This window comes from Perca flavescens, chromosome 23 (genome assembly GCF_004354835.1).
Source record: "Perca flavescens isolate YP-PL-M2 chromosome 23, PFLA_1.0, whole genome shotgun sequence".
Lineage (NCBI taxonomy): Eukaryota > Metazoa > Chordata > Actinopteri > Perciformes > Percidae > Perca > Perca flavescens.
Window position 1 is genome coordinate 15,073,754 of NC_041353.1, and position 22,322 is coordinate 15,096,075.

Below are 22,322 nucleotides of genomic sequence, written 5' to 3' on the forward strand. Positions count from 1 at the left end.
AAAAAAAAACTTTATATTTATGAGAATAGCTGTTCTGCTTTCAGGCAGGCTGAGCAAATGCATCTTTCTTAATGTTTTAATGTGTATGTGAAGTACTTTTTGAATTGAATTGCTTTTCTGTATTAAATTTGTGATATAATTACACTTGTTTTGCCTGTAACGTGAATCACATCTTGTTTGGCACATTAAACCAAAATGTTACCACGTATCACCTGTTACTGGCTAACCTTAGGTAAACACTAGTCGGATAATCAAAGCTAAATCTTATTTCCCTAACTACAAATAAAAATGGAGCAATACATATGACAATACATTAAATTGTGGTTTTATTTTTGTGAGTGTGGACACTGGTCATGTAGATACATACTGTATGAAGGCAACAGAAGCTTATTCGTTTATTCCCTCAGTCTCACTATTAGGTTTTCTGACCCCTAGTGGTCATACAGAGGAATTTCAAGTTGTCTGAGTGTTTCTTTCACACCGCTCAACGATGTAGGAAACTTGCATGGACTCGTTTTATTGTCTCCAACAGGACTTTATTTTGATGCTTAACAACATGGTTCACACGGGAAGTGAAAGCGACTATTTCGTAACAGGGTTAATACACATGATGATAACTGCTGTCTGTGACTCACAAGTAATAGTGGGGAGTGCTTTGTCATCCTAAGATAAGTTGAGGTATTAAGTTCTGCCTTTCAATCATTACATCAACGTATTATTTGTCACGTGAAATCACATAAAAACACAAGGGAAATGTAATGTCTCAGATCCTTCAATCTGACAGAGATAAGTGCTTTTAATTTTGCAGTCAAACTGTAGTGCGAAGGCACTGATGCCTCTGCCCAAATGGTAAAAATAAACCTGACCACAAACCAACAATATGGAGGAACAGCACGAGGAGTGCTTTGAAGCATAATTACATTTGTGCCATGAAAAAGTTTCGACATACGTACAGATTTTTTAAATACTGATTTGATCTTTTATAAGAATTTACTGTTGGCGGTGTTTCACCTCATACTGTACATATGCTACTACACACATGTAAAACTCCAAATACAGCCCTTAACGGAGATGCATGATTTGCTAATCCTGTTCAGCGCTGTCACTCATTTTAAAAATACTTAAGTAATCATTCTTGAAAAATGGCACACATTTAGGTTCTTAAGTAACTTAAAAACGTCGCACTGATCACAAAGTGATACAGCAGAACTGACTCTGTAAGACTCGGCGCGAAGGCAAATGAAAACAATCAAGCGAGTTAAGAAACTTACTGTATGTCTACAGGCCAACAGAACAGCAAATTACCATGTTAGGAAAAGACACTCATACTCAATTATACTGGTGCAACACTCCTTCTTAGAATGGCTTTAAATTTGTATGAAATAAGCATCTTAATTTGGGTATAAAGAAGTCTTTAGGAGTGTGGGTAAAACTGGTTACCAGTTTTCACCGAGACAAACCCGGTAACAAAAGAAGTCAATGTTTCTGTTGATGAATGTAATATGAAAATAAAAATCTGAAGCAAATCCACACTGCTTTAAAGAACAGGAAAGTGAGCAGCGTAGAGGGTAGAGAAGCAAACTGCAGCACCCACTGTTAAATCAGCATTTTTCATTTCAATATTCAGCATTGAATGGATAGTCCTTGTGCTTTGTGCTCCTGCAGAGAGAAAAGGAACAGAAAAAAAAGGGAAATTAAAAAAAATGAATAAAAAGGTTGCCCCCGACACACGACATCTTCTAAACAATGTTACCAAAAGAAAAGAACAAAACAATATATACGATCTCACCAATGCATTGGGCAGACTCTCCAGTTCCTGTTAAATCCTAATATAGTCTTTATTTCCTCCTCAGTTAGTTCAAAGTCAAACACCTGCAAAGATTTAAACAACAGTCTTCATGCAGGAGCAAAAAGGATAAGTATGCGAGGCACATTAAAGGCTAATCCTAGAAAACATCTGAACTATTTCCCAGCTAATTACCTGGAAATTCTCCTGAATGCGTTGAGGTGTGATCGACTTGGGGATCGCGATCACGTTCCTCTGGATGTGGAAGCGGATCAGGACCTGGCAGGGAAGGAGAAAGGGTATTAACGTGTGAACGTGATCAAAGGTCCTAACTTTAAGTGTAATAACAGCGAGGGCCATGTGCATGGTATTTGCACGCTCATTTTGTTTTTTTTAAAAGGAAATAAAAAGGAACAAGCATTCTTGTGTGTGTGTGTGTGTGATAACAATTTAAAGCTTTGTTTAGTTCAATTTCATTACTGATTTATTCCAGCCAGTGCTGTACCTGAGCTGGTGTCTTCTTGTGCTTCTCAGCAATGGCTTTAATGTTCGGATCTTCCAGCAGTGATGGGTCTTCTGGTTTAGCCCTGCAATTTCAATACAATCATCCGGTGTTATATACACCAAACCTGAACACATCGCATTCTTTTCGCACACAATCAAAGTAGAGATGCACCGATTACAATTTTCTAGGCCGTTTCCGATTTCTGATTTGTCATTGAGTTTGACCTGCCGATACCGATTTTAGCCAATTCCGATTTCATTTTTTCTAACCACTTTACAGCACACACAAATATTTTTTTTTCTTTAATAGAACATTTTACATAAAACATTTTTTTTTTTAAAACTGATAATCTATAAAATAGAACTATATAAATTACTCCTGGTGTGGGTAATTCACACACACATCTAAAGTGCAATGTTATGGAACAACCATTTCCTTCTTTTAACATCAAATATCCAACAAAAAAAAGTGATATATTTAGCAAACTAAACTTCTGTATGAAAACAGGTAATTCATTTATACAAAAGGCCGTCTATAAGTAGTGATTGTTAGAGTGCATGTCACGTTTGTATGTATGTATGTATGTATGTATGTATGTATGTATGTATGTATGTATGTGCATTATTTACATGCTACAGTAGACACACTGTTACACTGCATTAAGATAATATAATTAATAGTGGGTTTATTGTTATTATTTGCTAGCCTATATATAATTCCTATGCATTGTGTATGGTAGCCTTTACAATGTTATTTATTTACAGCATTTGACCGGCATAAAATCGGCATATGTCAGACTGACCAGCTGGTCGCCAGTCATGGCCGATCACGTGAAAATCAGCCAATTCCTGTCATCAGCCGGTCAATCGGTGCATCTCTATCAAAAGGTAGACAAAATGAAAATACTTCAGAAAAGGGCTTACTCTAAATTAACTTAACTGCAATCAAACAGTGCTGCAAAAGGCAGGTAGCTGGGAAAACACCTTTTTTTTTTCAAAGTAAATTCAGACTAATAAAAAGAGCTTTAATGACGCCAACTTATCTCTGCAGAAAAAAAATCTCAAACAAAAAGGTTGTTACTTAATATCTAAATCAGGACAAACTATGCCAAACCACATAGACAAAGAGGAACAACAGTCACAAGTTGAAACTAACCAAAGGGATGTGACCGACATAAAACTGAATCAGCATTCAAGCAAATATGACCCACTTTGCGGCAGTGTGGTGATAAGCGATAGTGTTATTTGGACCCAACTGACCAGGGTCTGTCCGGGGAGCCCAGGGGGCTGTAGGCGGTCACCGAGATGCCCTGGGAGTGGCAGTAGTTGATCAGCTTCTCCTGGGTCAGGTACGGGTGGCACTCCACCTAGACGGACAAACACACAACTTGTGGACTGCACTGCAGAAACCGGGGAGTGATGCATTAATTAAATCACATTTTTACTTTGTGTGTGTAACTGTCCAGCCTTCAAGTTTTTATACACACACGGTTTTACAGTTGCTTCAAAGTGAGCTTCAATTATGTTCAATTTACTCTCCAGTGTCTTGGTCAAGGACACATTCGCTATATTCATGTGTAAAAAAAAAAAAAAAAAAAAAAAAAAAGAAAAGCGCCTTAAACTATACTATTCAATTTTCTCTAATATATCACTTCCTGCTTTTTTTGCATTTGCAAAAAACAGTTCAAAAATCAAGAGTACATTTCTGTGATTGCATTGAGCATAAGCCTATAGAGCCTACTGTACTTATTGGACCTTATTCTAAGGGATACATTTGCTCTTATTCAATATATGAGAGTCCTTTGTTCTGCGTTTGATGACAAAGAGCAGAAGGTTGCTGTAACCGAATATACAACAAGACCAAACAAAACAAGACACTGATGGTAAAGGGTGGTTCTGAAGCACAAGTATAAGGTCACCTCAGCTAAATGGTTCAGCCTAAGGGGAAGCTGCTGTGGCCCATTACGAATTACCAAGACATCAATTTCTCAGACCTGATAAGAGGAGACAGATGATGCCATTATGGCCCCTCGCTCTCTTTAAGAGCAGCCATTTTGACATGTACTGTATCCGTTTTTTTGCTGCTCAGCAGCCTCGACTCAAACACGTTTTATCTAAAAAGGCTGCATATGTAAGTTTAAACAGCAGCTCGCCCCCATGGTTATCAGGGAACATTTGTATTTTTTGTCTTTGTGTACCTGGTTGTTGGCTGGCTTGTATTTGAGGCCTGGCTTGTTGAGAATAGCTTCGATCTGCTCCTTGTTGAAGTTGGAGACACCGATAGCTTTGACCAAACCAGCATCCACCAGCTCTTCCATCCCCTGAGGAAAAACAGCCTTGAATGAGTTTTGGTTTCGAGTAGGGGTGCACCAATCCGATATTAAGATCGGATATCGGTCCCGATATTGACAAAATAGCTGGATCGGGGATTGGAAAAATTAACAGATCCACGGGCCGATCCAGTTTTGTTAGTTTTTTCCCCCCTCTGTCGCACGTGTGTCGCATGCTGGAAGAGTTGACTGTACAAATAAATAAGAATTCAATACATTACATCTATGTTATTTTGTCTTAGTTAGGAAAGTAATGTTTAGTTAGGAAAGTCTGGTGCCTTTTGTCTCGGATACATGGTGGAAGGAAGGTATAAGGTGGAAGGTATACAGCGTATTATTAATTCAACAGGTATCGGTAATAGGTATCGGATTGGTAATTGACAGATACACAAAGCCCAGGCATCGGTATCGGGACTGAAAAAGTCGGATCGGTGCATCCCTAGTTTCAAGACTAAATCCTTCTTGCTCCACTTAAAAATTGCTCTAATTTGTTTTCACTGATCTTAGGTCTTATGCCATCACATTTTAAGCCTATACTAGTCTAAAAATACACAGCTAAAATTCCCTCCAACTCTGGCAACTTTCCATGTTTTTTAAGGTCTCTTTTCTTTAGGACTTCCTCAAAAATGATGATTAAGAGATATGAGCTTAAAAACGCAACAATTCTGGTTTTACATGAAAACAGACAATCTAATCCCAACACGTTTTTACTTGTTTGATACTAGCGAGTGGTTTGTCAGTTTAACTCACCTCCCATGTCTCCAGGAAGTGAGTACTATCACTGATCGTCTCACCTGCGCCGTCCAAAGGAAAGAGCTCACTGCCAGCCTGTAGAATGACAAAGGGATTAATAGCCTTCGGGTTTACACCACACTGGATATTTTTTCCCCACTAACTGCTGAAATGATAGTGCACCTACCTTGAAACCCATGGGCCAGTGCACTAGATAGAGATCAAGGTAGTCCATCTTAAGGTCACTGAGAGTCTTCTCACAGGCTTGCCTCACCTGGGACTTTTCATGGAAAGTGCACCACAGCTATGACATAAAAGAGGACAGAGAAGTAAGCTAGCATGCATGTTCAGAAAGCCAGTATTAACACACTTTACATACAGTAAATAAACAGTTCCAATGCCTACTTGGGGAAGAAAAAAGAATAAGGACATACATGCACCCGTAACTCACTTTGCTAACAATGAAAAGATCCTCTCGTTTGGCCACGCCATCCTTGATCATGGCCTGAACACCCTCTCCCACCTCGGCCTCATTCTGGTAGACATACGCTCCATCAATGTGCCTGTAACCCGCTGAGATGGCTGCTTTCACCGCCTCTGTGACCTTGCCAGGGGGAGACTGGGACAGACAGGGATGGTTACTTACTGTACTGTGGTCCAGACATACTGTGTGCCATAATAACACCAAGGTATACTAATTTGGTGCAAGTACAATATATTAACGGTTTATGTTAACTTCAGTATAACACACAAAAATGCCATTGCCTCATGTCTAAAGGAGAGTTTTTAGTTCCTGATTTTGTCCCCCAGTTTAGTTATTGGGACTATTTGGGATTGGAAAAGGGCCATAAGACTAGTTAAGTTTCGCAGTTAGTAATCACTATCTATGTTATTGCTATTCTAATGACAAGGGTTATTCGATATTTTGTGGGAGAAAATCGCATATGCTGTAAAGCAGGAAACAGCAATCTTCTCAGATGATTACAGATAACAATGTTGCTAGCTAATATTAAGCTACCCTAAAACTCGGCCAGTCCTGTGAACAAATGAAAGTAAAATTGGCTGCTCAAGCTGTATATCACACTTACATAATTGTTGGTGTTTGGGTCACACTGAATGAAAGTTATGCCGGAGCGTGCAATGAATAATGTTAGCTTAGACTCTAACATTACTTATGTTAGCCTTAGAGTTTGTACAGCGTAATTTGACCCACCTTATTTGCACACGACGGTTATGCTTCTAGAAACCTGCTAGGTTTAGATTAGCCATGGTTGTACCAACTGAAATTTAAATATCAACCCACACTCGTAAACTAAAATACAATTACTGGTGAATTAGCTATAGCCTATAATAGGCAGGTATGCCCAGGAAAGTCAAGATTTAACGACGTCAAGGGTCTCCTTTTGTGCTTTCTGTTGCCACATCTAGCTAGCTAACGTTAGAAAAAAAGTTCTAGGTAGGACAAGATAACACAGTAACGTTAGATAAAAATAAACGCACCTTCCATGTCCCCAGTCCCACAATGGGCATTTGTGCACCGGTGTTCAGTTTCACTGTTGTTGCCATTTCTCCAAAGGACGAGCAGACCCTAAATGCAGCTGTAACAGTTGAGTAGAGAAAGCGACTGCAGAGAGCACTGTGCTAAAAGAACGCTTGCATCGTCGATCGATTAACTATGCCTTTTAATTAATTTAGGTGAGAGGTAGTCGTGAAAAGCCACAGAGTGAAAGAGCCACACACTCCTGTCAATCCGTTTTTTTTTAATTATTAGTCAGCCCCAATTGTTAACCATTTACACTGGGGTGATGTAGTGGTTTTGCTTATCAGCAGTTGTAGAATAAGTATCAGATCTTTTACTTAAGATACTTAAAAGCTGCTCTCGGTTTAACTAATTTTAATTAGGCCTACCTAATTTAGCCTACAGCTGGATAAATCAATAATAGCGCATCATATTTTATGTGTTAATCATTTGTTTTGTGTGTAAAATCTTAATCAGCAAAGTAAGCACCAGTATCTACATCTGCCAGATAAAGAAGAGTAAAAAGTGTATTTCCCTTTTAAAATGTAGTGTATTGTAGATATTCAAACAAAGTTTAAGTAACACATGCATGGTAATACCTAGGCAAATGTAGTACTTAAAACCCCATTTCAAGGCAGAATGAATCATGACAAATTAGGGCTGGGAGATGTGATTGCAATCAATAAGTGCATTTTTCCAATATTGATATGTATCTCCATGGAGCAAATGTGTGCAAATCACATATAAAATAGTAGTAAATAATTATCAAAACGTTGAATGCATTAGCCTCGTGCGGTATGCATTTAAAATATGTATTATGCGTCTTATAAATGGCATTTGTGTGATTGGGGAGCCCTGAACTTTCCAATGAAGACCTAAGATAGTTCCCAGACCACACCTGAGATCCACTCGGCAAAATAATACCTGCGTTTTGCATGTTTTTTAAAGTTTTTGTTGATTCTATCATTGAACCACTAGAGGGCACAATTGCCACACTTACCAAACGTGAGACTGTCTCCTCATATCACCCAACAGAGTCCCTAAAGTAAAATAATCACATCCTTTCATACATTAGCTAATATGGCCAGTAATTAAAGTGACTGAAATGATTGATCAGTACTGTTCAAAACCTCATGCACACATCCAATATTTGACTTAACTTAATCCATTAAAAATGCTTTAGGAACAAGGTTTGAGTATGTTCACTGTCTGGTCTGTAATGTAGGAAATACTATTCTTTTTAATTAGTCTTTATTATTTTGACAGCAATGTCCTCATGGCATTATGCTTACACTGTAAAAGAGATGCATGCACTTACACACGCACATACACACACACAGACGCATGCAGGCACACACACACACACACACACACACACACACACACACACACACACACACACACACACACACACACACACACACACACACACACACACACACACACACACACACACGCACACACGCACACACCCTACCCTAAGAGACAGCTGAACAAGGGAACAAACACAAGGTGTCTTTCGTTTTGGTCAGAATCAGATAAAACCTCACAGACCTTTTACTGAGCCATTCAACACTCTGAGCAGAAGATAAGAGAGGGAGAAGAGAGCGATATAAAAAACATACAAAGGGAAAAGTTATGGGAGCCAGAAGCCGCTGTGTACCTCACAATGGCTCTCGCTAAAAGTTTGTGTCTTTTCTGATCTTCTCCCAGCTGGACGCCTGCTTTTCAGGCCCTGTCTCCTCTGATCTAACTTCAGACACTGGAGGGCCTTTTGCCAGCATGCAAACTGTCAAAGTACCCCAGGAATCAAACACCGTTGCATGCTGTCATGATCAAAGAACCACAGGTAAACCAGACGAAGACACAGCCACATACTATTGCCATCTAAAAAGGGGGGCCCTTATTGTGCGTCTGCAGGCGGATACCTTTTCACTGTACCGAGTGCATTGATTGAAATAAAGGAAAAGGGAAACGGCCAGGCATTTGAAGATACAACAGAGGCCTAAAGTAAAACCGAGTTCCTCTCAAGGAAACTTCTGGACAAAGAGTATAGATGTAGGTGAGATTTTAGAGTGCGTTGCTCAAAGAATTTGAAGAAAAAAGGGGGAAATACTGATACCGTAATGGTGGTGTGACAAGTAAACATATAGATCACAATGAGCAACTGTCTCCCTTTCCATTATGTGCGGCCATAATGAATGCTCAGTGCAGCTGGTGGTGTCCATTCTTTCCTAGGCTCTGCATCAGATCAGACACTCCACCAGTAAGACCTAACCTGTCCTTGGGAGATCAAACACCTCATTTCATATCATGGCCTTTGCTCCATTCTCTCCACCTCTTGTCTCTCCCATTGGCCTTGGCTTTGCTGTTTTTTTCTCTGTTTCTGCCAGAGTGCCCTGGGTCATAATCTCCACCCATAAATCTAATGTTGAGCGTCAGCTCCCGCTGAGTTCACTCACACACTCGCATTCCGCACATTCTGTCTATCGAACAATAACAAGATGAGGGAGAGAAATCCCTACGTCATAAGTAAATCATAGCCATTTGTCAAATGCATTACTTGTTCTCGGATACGCTGGAGATTACTGAGGCTGATTTTAGTCCTGCAGACATCATGGAAAATAGTTCTTTAAAATGTTCAATAATCCCACTCATATCTGGATTAGGTAGACCGTCTAGATTGATATAAAGATGAAACAATTAGTCAGTTAATTCGATCGGGAGAAGATTTATCGACAACAACTTTGATAATCGATCAATAACTTATATCATTTTTTAGCAAATATGACAAATATGTGGGGATTTTTGGTCTATTGTTTGGTTGGAGATGTGCTGTACATTTTCCACTATGTTGAAATTTTTTTGGACCGAAAAAATAATTGATTATTCAAGAATTAAAATGATGGTTAGTTGCAGCCCTTAACTGATTCTGAAAATTGCAGTGACAATGTCAGGAAACAATTCACGACAAAGACTTTAACAGATTTGGCTCATACTGTCAATTTAAGGGCATTTTCCTGCATAGGGCTATGTGTGGAAATCCGTTAAGGCAATTTAGGTAGTGTATCATTACTGCTAATGTTTTGTACTGGCATATTTTGTGAGGAAGAGCATCACCACTACAATCATGACGTAAAATGCATTGGTGTTGGTATGTGAACGGTCACATAGCACTAAAATCGTGTTAAAGCCTTGATTATGTAAACAAGCAAAGCTGCTGCCTCTACCAGAATAGTGCAGCCAATTTATTTAGTTAATGTTACGGAATGTATGTGTGAAAGAGCCTCTATACCAACTTAACCCTTTAGCATGTTTGGAGTTTTTGCTAATTTCTTGGATTCCCTTAACGCGTTTAACACTTTGGATCAGTACAGTATTTGCTTTTTTTCCCAGTTCTATTTGCACTAGATGTCGCGGAACAATTTCAAGCTACTCCTTGCAAGGAAGAGGACAGCTGCATAGAATCAAGCCTTATATTCTTCTCGTAGCTGGCAAAAGTATCTGGTTTTGGTTTGTCTGTTGTCTCGAACGGCATGTGACAGACAGAATGAGTGTCCTCACATAACAGAGAACTTAAGATACATTTCTTATTCTGATGATGTGGAAATTATTAAAGCAGAAAACACATACAGTATATCTTCTGTCTTTTCCAGCTGTCGCAGTGCTCCTTAATGCTCACGGATAGGGAATAGAAATCATTTAGAAATGTAAGGTCAATTATCTCTACTGACCTTGTACATGTTTGGAGAAAATGTATAAAGTTTTGAGACTGTTGCTAAAACGCAGTAAGGGGTACAACTCAACTTCTGGCAGATGTCTCTACTATTATGTAAAGTCGTGGTACATTTTTAGCCATGCTAGTGGCGGCTGGCTGGTCAACTACTTTGGTCCAGACTGTTGGAAGCCTCAGCTGTACTTTGTGTTTAATATTAATTAGCAAATGTTAGCATGCTAAACTAAGATGTTGAACATTCGTGCCAGGAAATTGCGCGAGTAATACTATGTAATGAGAATTTGCGCAGCTGGTGTGAACACAACATTGGGAACGTTACGATATATCAACTCTCATAACGGCTTTTCTAAACTTCAAGAGAAGTAAAATGAAGGTAACTCTGGTAAGTCTGTGAGACACAAAGATGAAAGGTAGGTAGAAAAAAAGCTAAAAATGCCATTTGATTAATTCATTTGAAAATATTTTTTTCATTACTCTGTAAAAGATTTTTATTTTGAGAAAATGTCTGTTAATTCACTATCAATCGCCGAATGAGGTAAAACAATAGTGATTGAGCCGATGGCCCACTGATGAAAGCCCTTGCATTTTCAGTTTTACAAACTGGGTGTCTGTGGCGACATTCAATACAAAAAAGAGAGAGAGAGAGAGAGAGAGAGAGAGAAAGCAGATGAGAGGTTTGTTTTGAAAAACGTGCATATTCATTTTCACGTTTGGCCCTCGTCTTTTACAGTGTCATAAAAGAGCAACAGGTTTACATAGCTATAGTCTCGCTTTGCCAAGACCTTCCTCCAAAGTGTGCTGAAGGAGGGTCTGGCTACTCCACACAGCATTCGGGTATGGGAGGAAAACGTGCTCTGGTTTAATGGCATTTCTTTAAACCAATCAGAATCGTCATGGGTGGCGCTAAGCTCCGCACAGAGCCTCTGCAAAATAGGTTTGTGTGCTTTTCATTGTGCATCGTTTCTGTATTTGCAGCGCGTTTATGTATTTGGTTGTGTTGTGTGTATTTGCAGCATGTATGCTAAATGCTACGCATGTGTTGTCAAATTAATGAAGACGTTTCCTTAATTTGCTTGTGTTTTGTCTATTTGCATGTGTTTTACTAAGTTGCAGGGCGTTTTTCCCCCCGTCGGCCACCGTAGGATCCAAACCACGCACTCTATTGTGTATTTTCACATGCACTTCCATACATGGTGAACGCACAGCCATGGCCTTGTCTGTGAGCAGAGGTGTCTCCTCTCTGGCCCCTCAGACACGGTTTGGGTTTTTGGCTTGATTAACCACTTAGTTCAGTCTCTCAGACACAAGATTGCAGGGAAAAAGCAAGTAATGAAGTGCTTTTGAATTTGCATTCCTGAGAGCTTTCACAGACGCCTTGATTTCAGTCTGCCTTTGCTGTTTGTTCTTCGTCAAGAGATGTCTGCTATTTTAACGGTAACGCGTAACAAGTGTCCATCCAACCTCCTCCATATTGCTCCCTCATCAACCTAACTGCCATGAATAAACACAATCAACACTATATCTGAAGGGGAATATGGAGGCTTTTTCTCTCAAATCGTCCCTGATGGGTTGTTCATCATTGTCATTATGCAGATTACAGTGTGACCGTGAATGCAATATCGGAGCCCTTTTCCTCTGGATTGAAATGTCACCGTTCCATAAAGCTGACCAAAAAAACACTTGTGTGTTTTGTTGTAAAAGTCGAGCGGCGCTAATCAGTTATGGACAAACTGTCTCAAGAATATGAGATGAACAGCATTTTCAACACTTGAAAGTCAAGCCTTTATTTTTAGTATCGACCTTGAAAACAATAGCAGAGTGCGCATGCTGCATTATCAGCTGAAGTATCTGCTGTAATTTAGTACCATGATTTGGTTGAGAATTTCCAGAACAATCTCAGAAAAATGTATATCAGACAACATTGTAAGACTAAAGTTTTTTTTTTGTGTGTAACTTATTATTTTTTAGATTTTTTATGTTATTTGATTCATTTATGAGCGACTGTGATTATGTAACACGATGACTTGCCTGAATCTGTGATTATTTCTGTCTCCGAAATGGGGCAGTTTGACGTAAAAGCTTCCCTTTGCACTCCGCTCCTGGGTTTTAGAAAAGAGGAAATACAATTTGGTTTAAATCTGGGGCCCTTTCACTAGTCCATGCTTCCAGGAATGTCCAAACATCAATAGGAGGTAGACCAACAAGCAAGTTAATTTGGATAAGCTGAAGGTGGACTTAGATAAGATAAGCAGATAGTAGATAAGCAGACATACAGTATACCGAGGGGACCGGTCTTCCATAACTTCAAATTAAAAAGGTAATTCATTTGAGATTCCATTCTTTTCCGAATGCAAATAATACTGTCCTGCAATTTAAAGTGTGAGATGTGCTTTTCAAAAGCTGCCTTTGCTGATAATTATTTATAGTGATGGAGATAGAAACCTTCACTTCTCCACAAGCAACATCATGTTTAACAGGAAGTTCTTTAGTGGCAAGTTGGAATGTTATTGGATATGAGGAACACATTTTTGGCTCTTAAATACATACAGTATATTTCCTATTCATAGATATGTATTGTGTAGATAAGGACTAGCAAATTATTAATTGCAGAGAATTGCAGAGAAATTGCATGCTCACCTACAAAGCTTTGCCAAATAAAGTTCTATGTAAACCCATACTAGGTTTGGATTAGATTTGTTTGTTTTTTGGAGATTGCAGTGAATGTTTACTATCGTTACCAGACATCTGAAGTCAATATTTTTAATTGTTGTAAATTGTATTATTTTCTGACACTGACAACTGACAAATCAATGCCATGTAATTACACTTTTTCTGTACTCAGATCCTTTACTTAAGTAGAAGTTGCAATAGTAAAAGTCTTGCATTAAAAATTTTACTGAAGTAAAGGTACAAAAGTATTAGCATCAAAAATATAAATAATATATAATGTATATGCTGTTGGGCAGCTTGTGAATTTTCCCTTGGGATCAATAATCTGATTGTATAATAATAATAATAATAATAATAAAAATACAATAATCTAATTGATCATCTAATCTTTATCCATAATAGTACAACATCATTTATTTGTTGATTGTAATCTGAATTTGCAAAGTCACTAAAGGTATCAAATACATGTAAAAAGTACAATATTTCCCTCTGAGATGCGGTGGAGTGGAAGAAAAAGTAGCAGAAAATGGAAAATACTCAAGTGAAGTTAAAGTAACTAAACATTGTAGGCCTACTTAAGTACAGTTGCAGAGTAAATGTATTTAGTTACTTTCCTTCACTGTAAAACAAACAAACATTCAATATTCAACATTTACCCCTCTCAATTATTTCATGAAATTGCCTTTGTAAAAGTCCCATTGCATCCTTAGATTCCTGGCATCACTTTGACATGTTGTTGTTGTCCTAGTGCGGGCATGTTGAATGATTGTCCGAGTGCAGCTTTGAAAGATCAGAATGACACAGCGGGAAAATCTTTAAAGTTCCGCATGGGGTACTTCCTTTTTTTTGTCACCTGATATTATTTACAATATATGAACTTCTCTAATCTTGCATCACGGGAATGTTGTTTTCAGACCTGTGCGTGTGCCAGTTCGGGGCTGGGGAGGGGAAAAACAATTTGTGGGCGGATTGAGCTATATGGCAAAGAGGGTGGACGTGTGTAAAGGCCTCGTGGGACGATGAGTCACAACCAAGATGACCAAGTAGTAGTTTTTCTAAAAGAATGTTGAAAAAAATGTCTGTTACACATAACCCAGTATTAGATCAATTATTCCATCTGATTAATTTGGGGATAAAGGACTTTAAAGGGTTATTACAACTTCAAACACAGATTTCAGTGCTTTGTAAGTCTCTATTTTTTTTTTTATCAAAGATGAGCCCAGGTGAAAGAAGTTGTGTCAGTGGTGTGTAGCTGTGTAGTGTGCAATAGCAGAGATGGATGTGTGCAGTGCCACATAGCTGGAGTATGTTTAGAGGATGGGGTGCAAACTTGGAGTAGTGTGTAGCAGAATGGAAGTGTGCAGTGTTGCTATGACATTTCAATGTAGGCACAGGGTACTTTTTCTGAGTCATGACTTGTCCGCAATGTCATATAGAAACAGAGTTTATGACACACGCGCCATCTGAAATGTTGGAGGACTTTAAATTTCAGTTTGCAGGGGCGTAAGTTGAAGTTTCAAGAGGGAAATGCAAGTACGAGCAATGTCTTTTTTTTTGAGATGTTGAATGGATGCATACAACACCATCTTGTGGTCAATCTGGAAATGACAACTTGGATTTCATTTACATTTCCACAGAAGTGCATTTCCTTAATAATGCCCTGTCCATTATTGTTCAGGCTTAATTAACTGCGCTTTTGATTAAATTAATAGTAATAATAATGTCAACCATGTTAACTATTATTAGTCGTATCACTATATTAAGGTAAGGTTTAGTTAGTATTAAACGGTGTGATGGAGAGATGTGTGGAAGAAGAGGTGGGCTGGAGGGAGTAATGTGCTGGAAGAACGTCAACACAGTCTGCTCTGAGGGCTGACTTCAAAGTGAGACTGTGGTAACCTCCTCTCAGCGGTGGCGCACACCCTTGACCGATGAAAAGCAAAAGTGAATGTTCATCCACGGTCTACAGCCTCTTCCTGGAACCACTCTTTGAAGTCACAAAATGGATCTGATTGACTTGTGAAGTGAAGACACATATATAGGATAGAATAGAATTGTGTCTGACAATGCACATGCATGCTGCATGTGTTTCTTCCACAGTTTAGGACTAATTACATTGTATATAAGCATATTAAAGCTCCCCTCTCCTCTGGCCTTGCTACGTTTGTACAGACTGGGTACCCACAATGCAATAGGACTTAAAGACTACGATACATCGGCTTTGGTCATGCTTGCAATTTTGGCAGTCAACAGATTTATGTGACAGGTGAGAGGTACAGTATATGTATCGTCAGGTAGACCTGTATCTTACAGTTCAGGATGCTTCAGCATAATATTTGTATTGTTAGTACAGATAATATCTGTTATAAAATATTGTAAATGTCATACTTGCTTGTACCAGTAGACTTCATGGAGATTTAGTAGACTATAAAATGTTAAGAATTAACATGGAAGTTTATCTTGTGAGCATCTGCGATAGATGTTAATAACGAAGTTCAAGGGATCTAAAAATGTCAAAAACATGTATTTATCTTATTTGTTTATGTTAAATGTCATATTTATTAAGGAAATAAAAGTTGATCATACACATTATCATAAACCAGTCTGTTTTATAGGCATACTTAGACTATAGCCACATGTAGGTCTTAACATTTGTTTTAACTCTCCTCTAGTTTGTAGGGCTTGTAAACTGTGTGGCTTTTTCCCAGACATACCTGTCTGTCTTATCCCCAGCAACTCACAAGCAGTCCCATTCAAAATTCAGTTTCGGCCTCAAAGATCATCTAATATACGAGATTACCTGCTGTAATATGATATACCAGAGAGGCACACTCAGATGGAAATAGGGCTAATGTAAGTTATGAGTTTTAATTCGGTTAATTCTCTAATTCTAATTCTCTTAGTCTAATGCGGTTACAGTTGTGCAGAGGCAACAGTTGAGAGGTAAGCTTGAGTGTGAAGTGACTGAATATGCAATGTTGTTATTGTATTATGGGTATCCTATCAATATCCCTGGACCTCTTCAATTCAGCTTATAATACTGTAATCAAACTAAAATAACAAGTTAAACTAAAGTGATATATTAAAATATGAAAAAAAAAAATTGTACATACACATTTTGCATGGCTTCTCCAACAAGTTAGTTCATATCAAAACCATATTTAAGTGATTGTAATAAGAACAGTCGAGAGACAGCTAAACCACACAGGTTTAAATCAACCCTTAATGGTGACCCTAAGCTCTTTACACAAACTGAATACACTCTGTAATAATGACCTTGTGTGAGGGGTGTATGGTAAGAAGACTTTGCCGGTGTGATCAGTGATAGAGGCTGGATCTCCTGTGTGTCTGAGCTCTTCATCATTATCGTGGCTCGCTGACTCATGTCTTGAGCACAGGGAACAAAACTCTTGCGGCGGCCTTGTTCCCGACGCAATGGGACGCCGGGAGGTACAATAAGAGAGAATTAGCGCTGAAAAAAGCAAATAAATAGGTGCTTCAATACATGACAGCCCAGCAACAAAGCCCACTGTGGATGAGAGGTAGAGAGAGAGAGGGAGAGAGGCCTTGATGAAAATAAATAGTGGAGCTCAAAGGGAGGCAAGGGTTGAGCGGATTGGAGGTGATGATGAGTGGAGAGCTGTACAAAGTAGTACATCTATGGGAAAGGTTTTAATGAGGCAGACGGTGGTGTGTGTGTGTGTGTGTGTGTGTGTGTGTGTGTGTGTGTGTGTATTTAGTCATCTGTGACACAGACACTCATAAAATCCTCAGCAATGATACTCCACACTTCCTGTCTCCATGTGGGTGGTTTAGGATTTGAGTAAGTGTGCAGACAGAGAGAGAGAGAGAGAGAGAGAGAGAGAGAGAGAGAGAGAGATAGATAGATAGATAGATAGATAGATAGATAGATAGATAGACAGACAGATATATATATATATATATATATATATATATATATATATATATATAGTAATAGAGATGCAAATTTAAAGGAGTTTCCTTTAAATATTATTGGATGTGATAAAAAGCATTAAAAAGTCGGTTAATCCGGTTAATTAAACACAAAGTGGAAATGTTTCCATGATAACATTAAACTAATGGCATGGACAATAATTGCTGCAAAAATCCGACAAAATTAGGTATTTGAGCAATACATTAAATAAACCGTCGTCGCTATGAATTATCAATGAATAGCCAGACAAGTTCAAAAGATTTATTAAAGCAAATAATGCTAGACAACATTAGAGGACGTGTATGAGATCAGACTGAATGTTGGACAGCCACAGCATTTTTGTTGACTGTAGCTAGTCCAGCTGCTAAAAACACCTGCTGAGGAGGGACAGATGTCCCAGGGATGCCCAAATACTGAAAAAACGTTACCAGCCCAGGGACTCTTTCTACATTTCACTTCCTGATTAACACTCAAAGGACGTGGCTTCGAAAAAACCATGACTATTGTTTTAATGTTGTTGGAAAGTACTGCTTGTCCCCAGTCTTGGCAGCTCTCCGGCTTGCAGTGTATTGGGCAGCTGCAAGCTAGGTCCCACACTGTACCCAATAGATAGATGTTTTTTTACTATAATATGTCACCAATCTAGACTGATGACACATGAACAAATCTGAGCACAGAGACTGTAAAGCGGGCCTGCAGCTAGATGTAAAGAAGTGTGAGCAGCGCAGCGGCTCCAAGGCTTTGTATATCTTCTCTATCTTTAGAGCAGCAGGAGGCCTTTAGGTCTACTGTCAGATCTCAGTTCTTAGTCAAACAGGCTCAAATAGGAGTACCGCTTGTTGAACAACCAGGGAATAATAAGGTGGTGGTATCATGAATTCAGCACATCACGGTCACACTGTTTGTAGCGTTACATGGCCATTCAAATCAACAGTGAGCCACGTTAGCTGAGATGAGCTAATTAAGGTGGAGGAGAGCTTCCTGGTTGGGATGTACACTAAACAAGGTGTAGGCCTTGATCTGGAATCATTAGTTATGTCCTAAAATGTCTCTTTCTAAAGTAATGAGATTATCTACGAGGCACAATTTCAAATGCCACCAAGACATTATATTATGTTAAATATATATATATATATATATATATATATATATATAGAACATTGTTTTGCTTGAGTTTTTTTTTTACACATTGAGTCACAAAGGATATTCACTGAATGGAATTTGGAAAGCAGCTGCCTCTTCCAATGCTACCAACAGTGCATTATATTATCCCTCTCTTATAACACTATCTGGGTGTATGATGTGAAACAATGAACACAGGTGCAACGTGAGATCTGCATTTAACAGGTGGTTATGGGTATATACTGTACGTGTGTGGCTGTCCCTGTCAACTCAAGGGAAACTGCAAAAAAAAACAAAACATTTGTTCACCGTTCATACCAAAGCTCACACAGACCTTAAACCCAGGTTGGGAAATGTTTTTACAGGGTATTATTCAAGCAATAACCCATACGTCTATGAAGTGGTCTTCTGCAGGTATATATTACATTGCTGACCCCGAGCCATTTGCGCTAAATACACACTTTATGGGTTAGCATTAGAGCAGGAGTAGCTGGGTGACAAAAGCCTAGTTGACGGGCATTACCTATAAAACACTCTTCGTGTGTTAGGCCAGTTCATTGTTATTTGAGAAAGATGCCTTGCTCATGGGCTAACAGAGAAGCTCACAAACCACAGACAAAGACTTGGGCTAGTCCCACACAGACAAACCACTTGTTCCAAATGAGTATTCTTGGAGGAATGCAGCTACAAAACCCTATCTCTACATTTACAAAAACCTGTTTTCTCATGCCCACGTCACCTACGCATTTTTACACAGTGCCTCGAACTGCCTGCCGAATTCTGCAGCAAAGGTATTCTGCAATGTTGGCGACAGAATAAAAGGCAATTAAGCACTGTTTGCACCATGCTTGGACAGCCCGGCAGCCATATGCCTTGCCAATTAACCTCCCACATAAGGATAGAGAAGGAGAAAGAAGACAATCTAGACTCTGAGATTATAATCACACACATTCTCTTTGTGTTCAATCAGTTCTGCATTGTAGCAAATGTATGAATCTCCTATTTTACATGTATTCCTGTGGCAGTGACAGCTAATTTGCACTCAAACATTGTAATTTAGATATAAAGTACTTACTTACTTCATACTTGCGCCCTTGGCTCCCTCTGGGGCCATCGGCTATTGAGGATTTCTCTCCCATCGTAACCAATTCTGGGTACGTTTTTCCAGTGCGTTCCAGCTGTGGCTCGTCACCTTCATTTTAGCCTTCAACAAAGAAATTAAGAGGAATGTTTTTAATTTGTATTATGGCACCAGTGATGCTCAATGCTAGAACTTTTCATGCATCTTTCATAGGCTTGAACAAGAACTGAAAGAAGGTCTGAATGTACTGAGTTAATTAAAAGCACCAAGCAATGCAATGCATGTGATGCATGCAATATAAAGGTTATATCTGTACTACCTATTTTTCATTATTATTTCTCCTTATCTCAGACTTGAGCCTATTTTGCCCATGATTGTATTTAGTGACATGGTAGTCATGTCACAACAAAACTGGCACTACCACTGTAATACATTTATGAATGTATTCCAAGAAAAGACCTTTTTAGCTGAATGGGTGATATTATTAACAATTCTTATAAAAGGATGGTTGGCAGCAATGTTTTTCCAATCAAACGGGCTTTTAAGTATATATCAACTGATTCCGGTTAAGTCACAGCCTCCAAGATGCTTTGATCTGGGGCATGCTGCCTGTTGTTACTTCAGCCACACAACAATCAACTTTGGCCATCCATTCACTTCATGATGGAAATATTAAAATTGTTTATAATTAAATCCAATGAGGGGTCATTTATTCATTTCACAAATAAACTCCAGCAAGATACTATTGTCACTGGACTGAATAGATTTGAGATAAAGGAAAGTGGATAATTTCCAGAACACTGAAATAGCTGGAAGGAAAATTCTTCTATTAGAAATGAAGATCTCAGATCTGATAGACATTAAGGCTCCCAGGAAGTAAAAAAAACATAGTTACTGTACTTTTTTGGGAATCCACTTATGTTAAATACATCAGTTGAAGGCAAGTAAAGGATTCTGCTATATAAGGCTACAGATAGATAACATACATGACAGACATCCAACCCTGTAACTAATATGTGCTAACGTAGCTGGAAATGTTCCTTTAATATTTTTAGAAGACACTGTCCAGCTTTCAAGATTAGCAACGAGTACCTCTTTGGTAACCATTGTAATCAGCTCTAATGTACAGCTGTCTAAAGTAGTCTATATCCACGACGTTCCACTTCCGGGATTGCTCCGTTGCCGATAAAAAAATTCCGCCGGATTTCACTCATTTTAGGCCGGATATCCGATATCTTTTAAGATTATTTTTTTTGGCCATTTTAGGCCTTTAATTCCACAGGACAGATGAAGACATGAAAGGAGAGAGAAGGGGAAAGACATGCAGCAAAGGTAAATTGAGACAGCTCGTTAGACTATCTGTCCAATCCGAGTTTTCTGTTGCACGACTAAAACAACCTTTGAACATACATGTTCCACCAAAACAAGTTCCTTCCCGAGGCTATTTTGCAGAGGCACCGTTGCTTAGCGCCGCCCAAGACGATTGTGATTGGTTCAAAGAAATGGCAATAAACCAGAGCACGTTTTTCTCCCATCTCGGAATGCTGTGTGGACTCGCCAGACCCTCCTTTGTTGTGCTGTGGAGGAAGGTCTGGCAACAGACTAATCTAAAGTAACTGGTGGAACACAATTTCTTTTTACTAATGATGATAAACACACGCAAATGCACGCATGCAACCACATCGACCAGTCTATCTCCCTTCTACCCTTTCCTCAACATATTCACTGAGAAATTCAAGAACAAATTTGAATTATATTTATACATTTTAAAGTTAATAAGGATAATATAATAATTCCATTACATAATTTGTTAATATACTGACTAATTGTTAATTTCCTTTGTTTTTTGTTGCTTAGATCCACTTCCGGGTTGTTAGAAATGTTCCAGTCGTGCTCCGGCCCAGACAACCAGTGGGAGATTAGTCAGAGAGATCACGGACAAGGTTTTTATGAGTCTGGACAACATCCATACAGCTGGCCTCAGTTCTGCCCCCCTCGGCCCAGCCGTACTGTTCATCATTCCCTCTCTCAGCATCCTCATGATGGAGCCTACACCAGAGCACAAATCCCTGTTTGGTGCCAATCCCAAAACACATGGAAGGTAGGTAGCCACCACAGAATATTATGGTAACACTGTATGAATGAGAATCAAAGTATTTGTGACTCCATTATGTATCAATAAGTCTATAGCCATGCTAGCAGCTTGGTGAGGTTGTACTTATGTACAGAAGTTATTTGAGCTAAATGCTAATGTCAGCACACTAACAGGTGCAGAATGACAATGTTAACATGTAATATTTACCGTGGTGAACATCTTTAGTTAAGCGTGTTAGCATGCTATCATTTGCTAATTAGCACTAAACAGAAAGTACAGCTGAGGTTTTACTGATGATAATGTCATTTGCAGGTATTTGGTCATGAACCAACTAAACCAAAGTTGACACAATTTTTTTAATTTGGACGTGTTGATAGCACAAGATGAAAAGTTAAGAAAAACTGTTTATCTTGAGGGAGTCAAGAGTTGTTGATATATGTCACTCTTGACCAAAGCATTGTCCATGTGGCTAGCATGGAACATTGGATAAATTGAAAGACACGTCAGACACTTATATAACGTATATAAGACACATTTGCATTTGTGTTTAAGTCACATCTTTTGTATTCATATTAATGTGTTAAAACCCAATGATCAAAAAAGGACTGTATAATGATCCACTTCCACTGTTATAATGATATTATGATCAGCATGTACCCTTATCTTCTCTATTCATCAACTGGTCTCCAAATAGCTGCTATTTATCCACTGTGGCTTTGTTTTTTTGTGTATTGCTCTTCCTTTGTTCTCCCAATCTCTTTACATTACATTGCATGTATATGGTGCCCAGAC

General features: G+C 38.8%; 2 protein-coding genes and 1 long non-coding RNA gene across 4 annotated transcripts in view; 1 reads left to right on the forward strand and 2 right to left on the reverse strand.

The window, feature by feature from the left end:
* Nucleotides 1-303: 303 nt before the first annotated feature.
* On the reverse strand, nt 304-7,050 carry akr1b1.2 (aldo-keto reductase family 1, member B1 (aldose reductase), tandem duplicate 2). The gene is made up of 10 exons (XM_028570275.1): nt 6,853-7,050; nt 5,804-5,971; nt 5,540-5,656; nt 5,371-5,448; nt 4,489-4,611; nt 3,551-3,657; nt 2,292-2,373; nt 1,982-2,065; nt 1,790-1,872; nt 304-1,659 (listed from the first exon to the last, which is right to left on the reverse strand). Exons 1-10 carry the CDS (start codon nt 6,916-6,918, stop codon nt 1,617-1,619), a joined length of 951 nt encoding a protein of 316 aa, XP_028426076.1. The 5' UTR covers nt 6,919-7,050; the 3' UTR covers nt 304-1,616.
* Nucleotides 7,051-12,751: 5,701 nt separating this feature from the next.
* The window catches only part of tfec (transcription factor EC), a 51,294-nt gene continuing 41,723 nt past the window's right edge, over nt 12,752-22,322 (forward strand). For both annotated transcript variants that reach the window (XM_028570232.1, XM_028570233.1), the window contains exons 1-2: nt 12,752-12,924; nt 21,293-21,536. In XM_028570232.1, coding sequence (XP_028426033.1) covers nt 21,315-21,536 — 222 coding nt within the window. In that variant the 5' untranslated portion in view covers nt 12,752-12,924; nt 21,293-21,314. The remainder of the gene's footprint in view (nt 12,925-21,292; nt 21,537-22,322) is intronic.
* Nucleotides 19,436-22,322, reverse strand: part of LOC114549910 (uncharacterized) — a 190,935-nt gene continuing 188,048 nt past the window's right edge. Inside the window, exon 5 of the long non-coding RNA XR_003691616.1 lies at nt 19,436-19,558. This is a non-coding gene — a long non-coding RNA (uncharacterized LOC114549910). The remainder of the gene's footprint in view (nt 19,559-22,322) is intronic.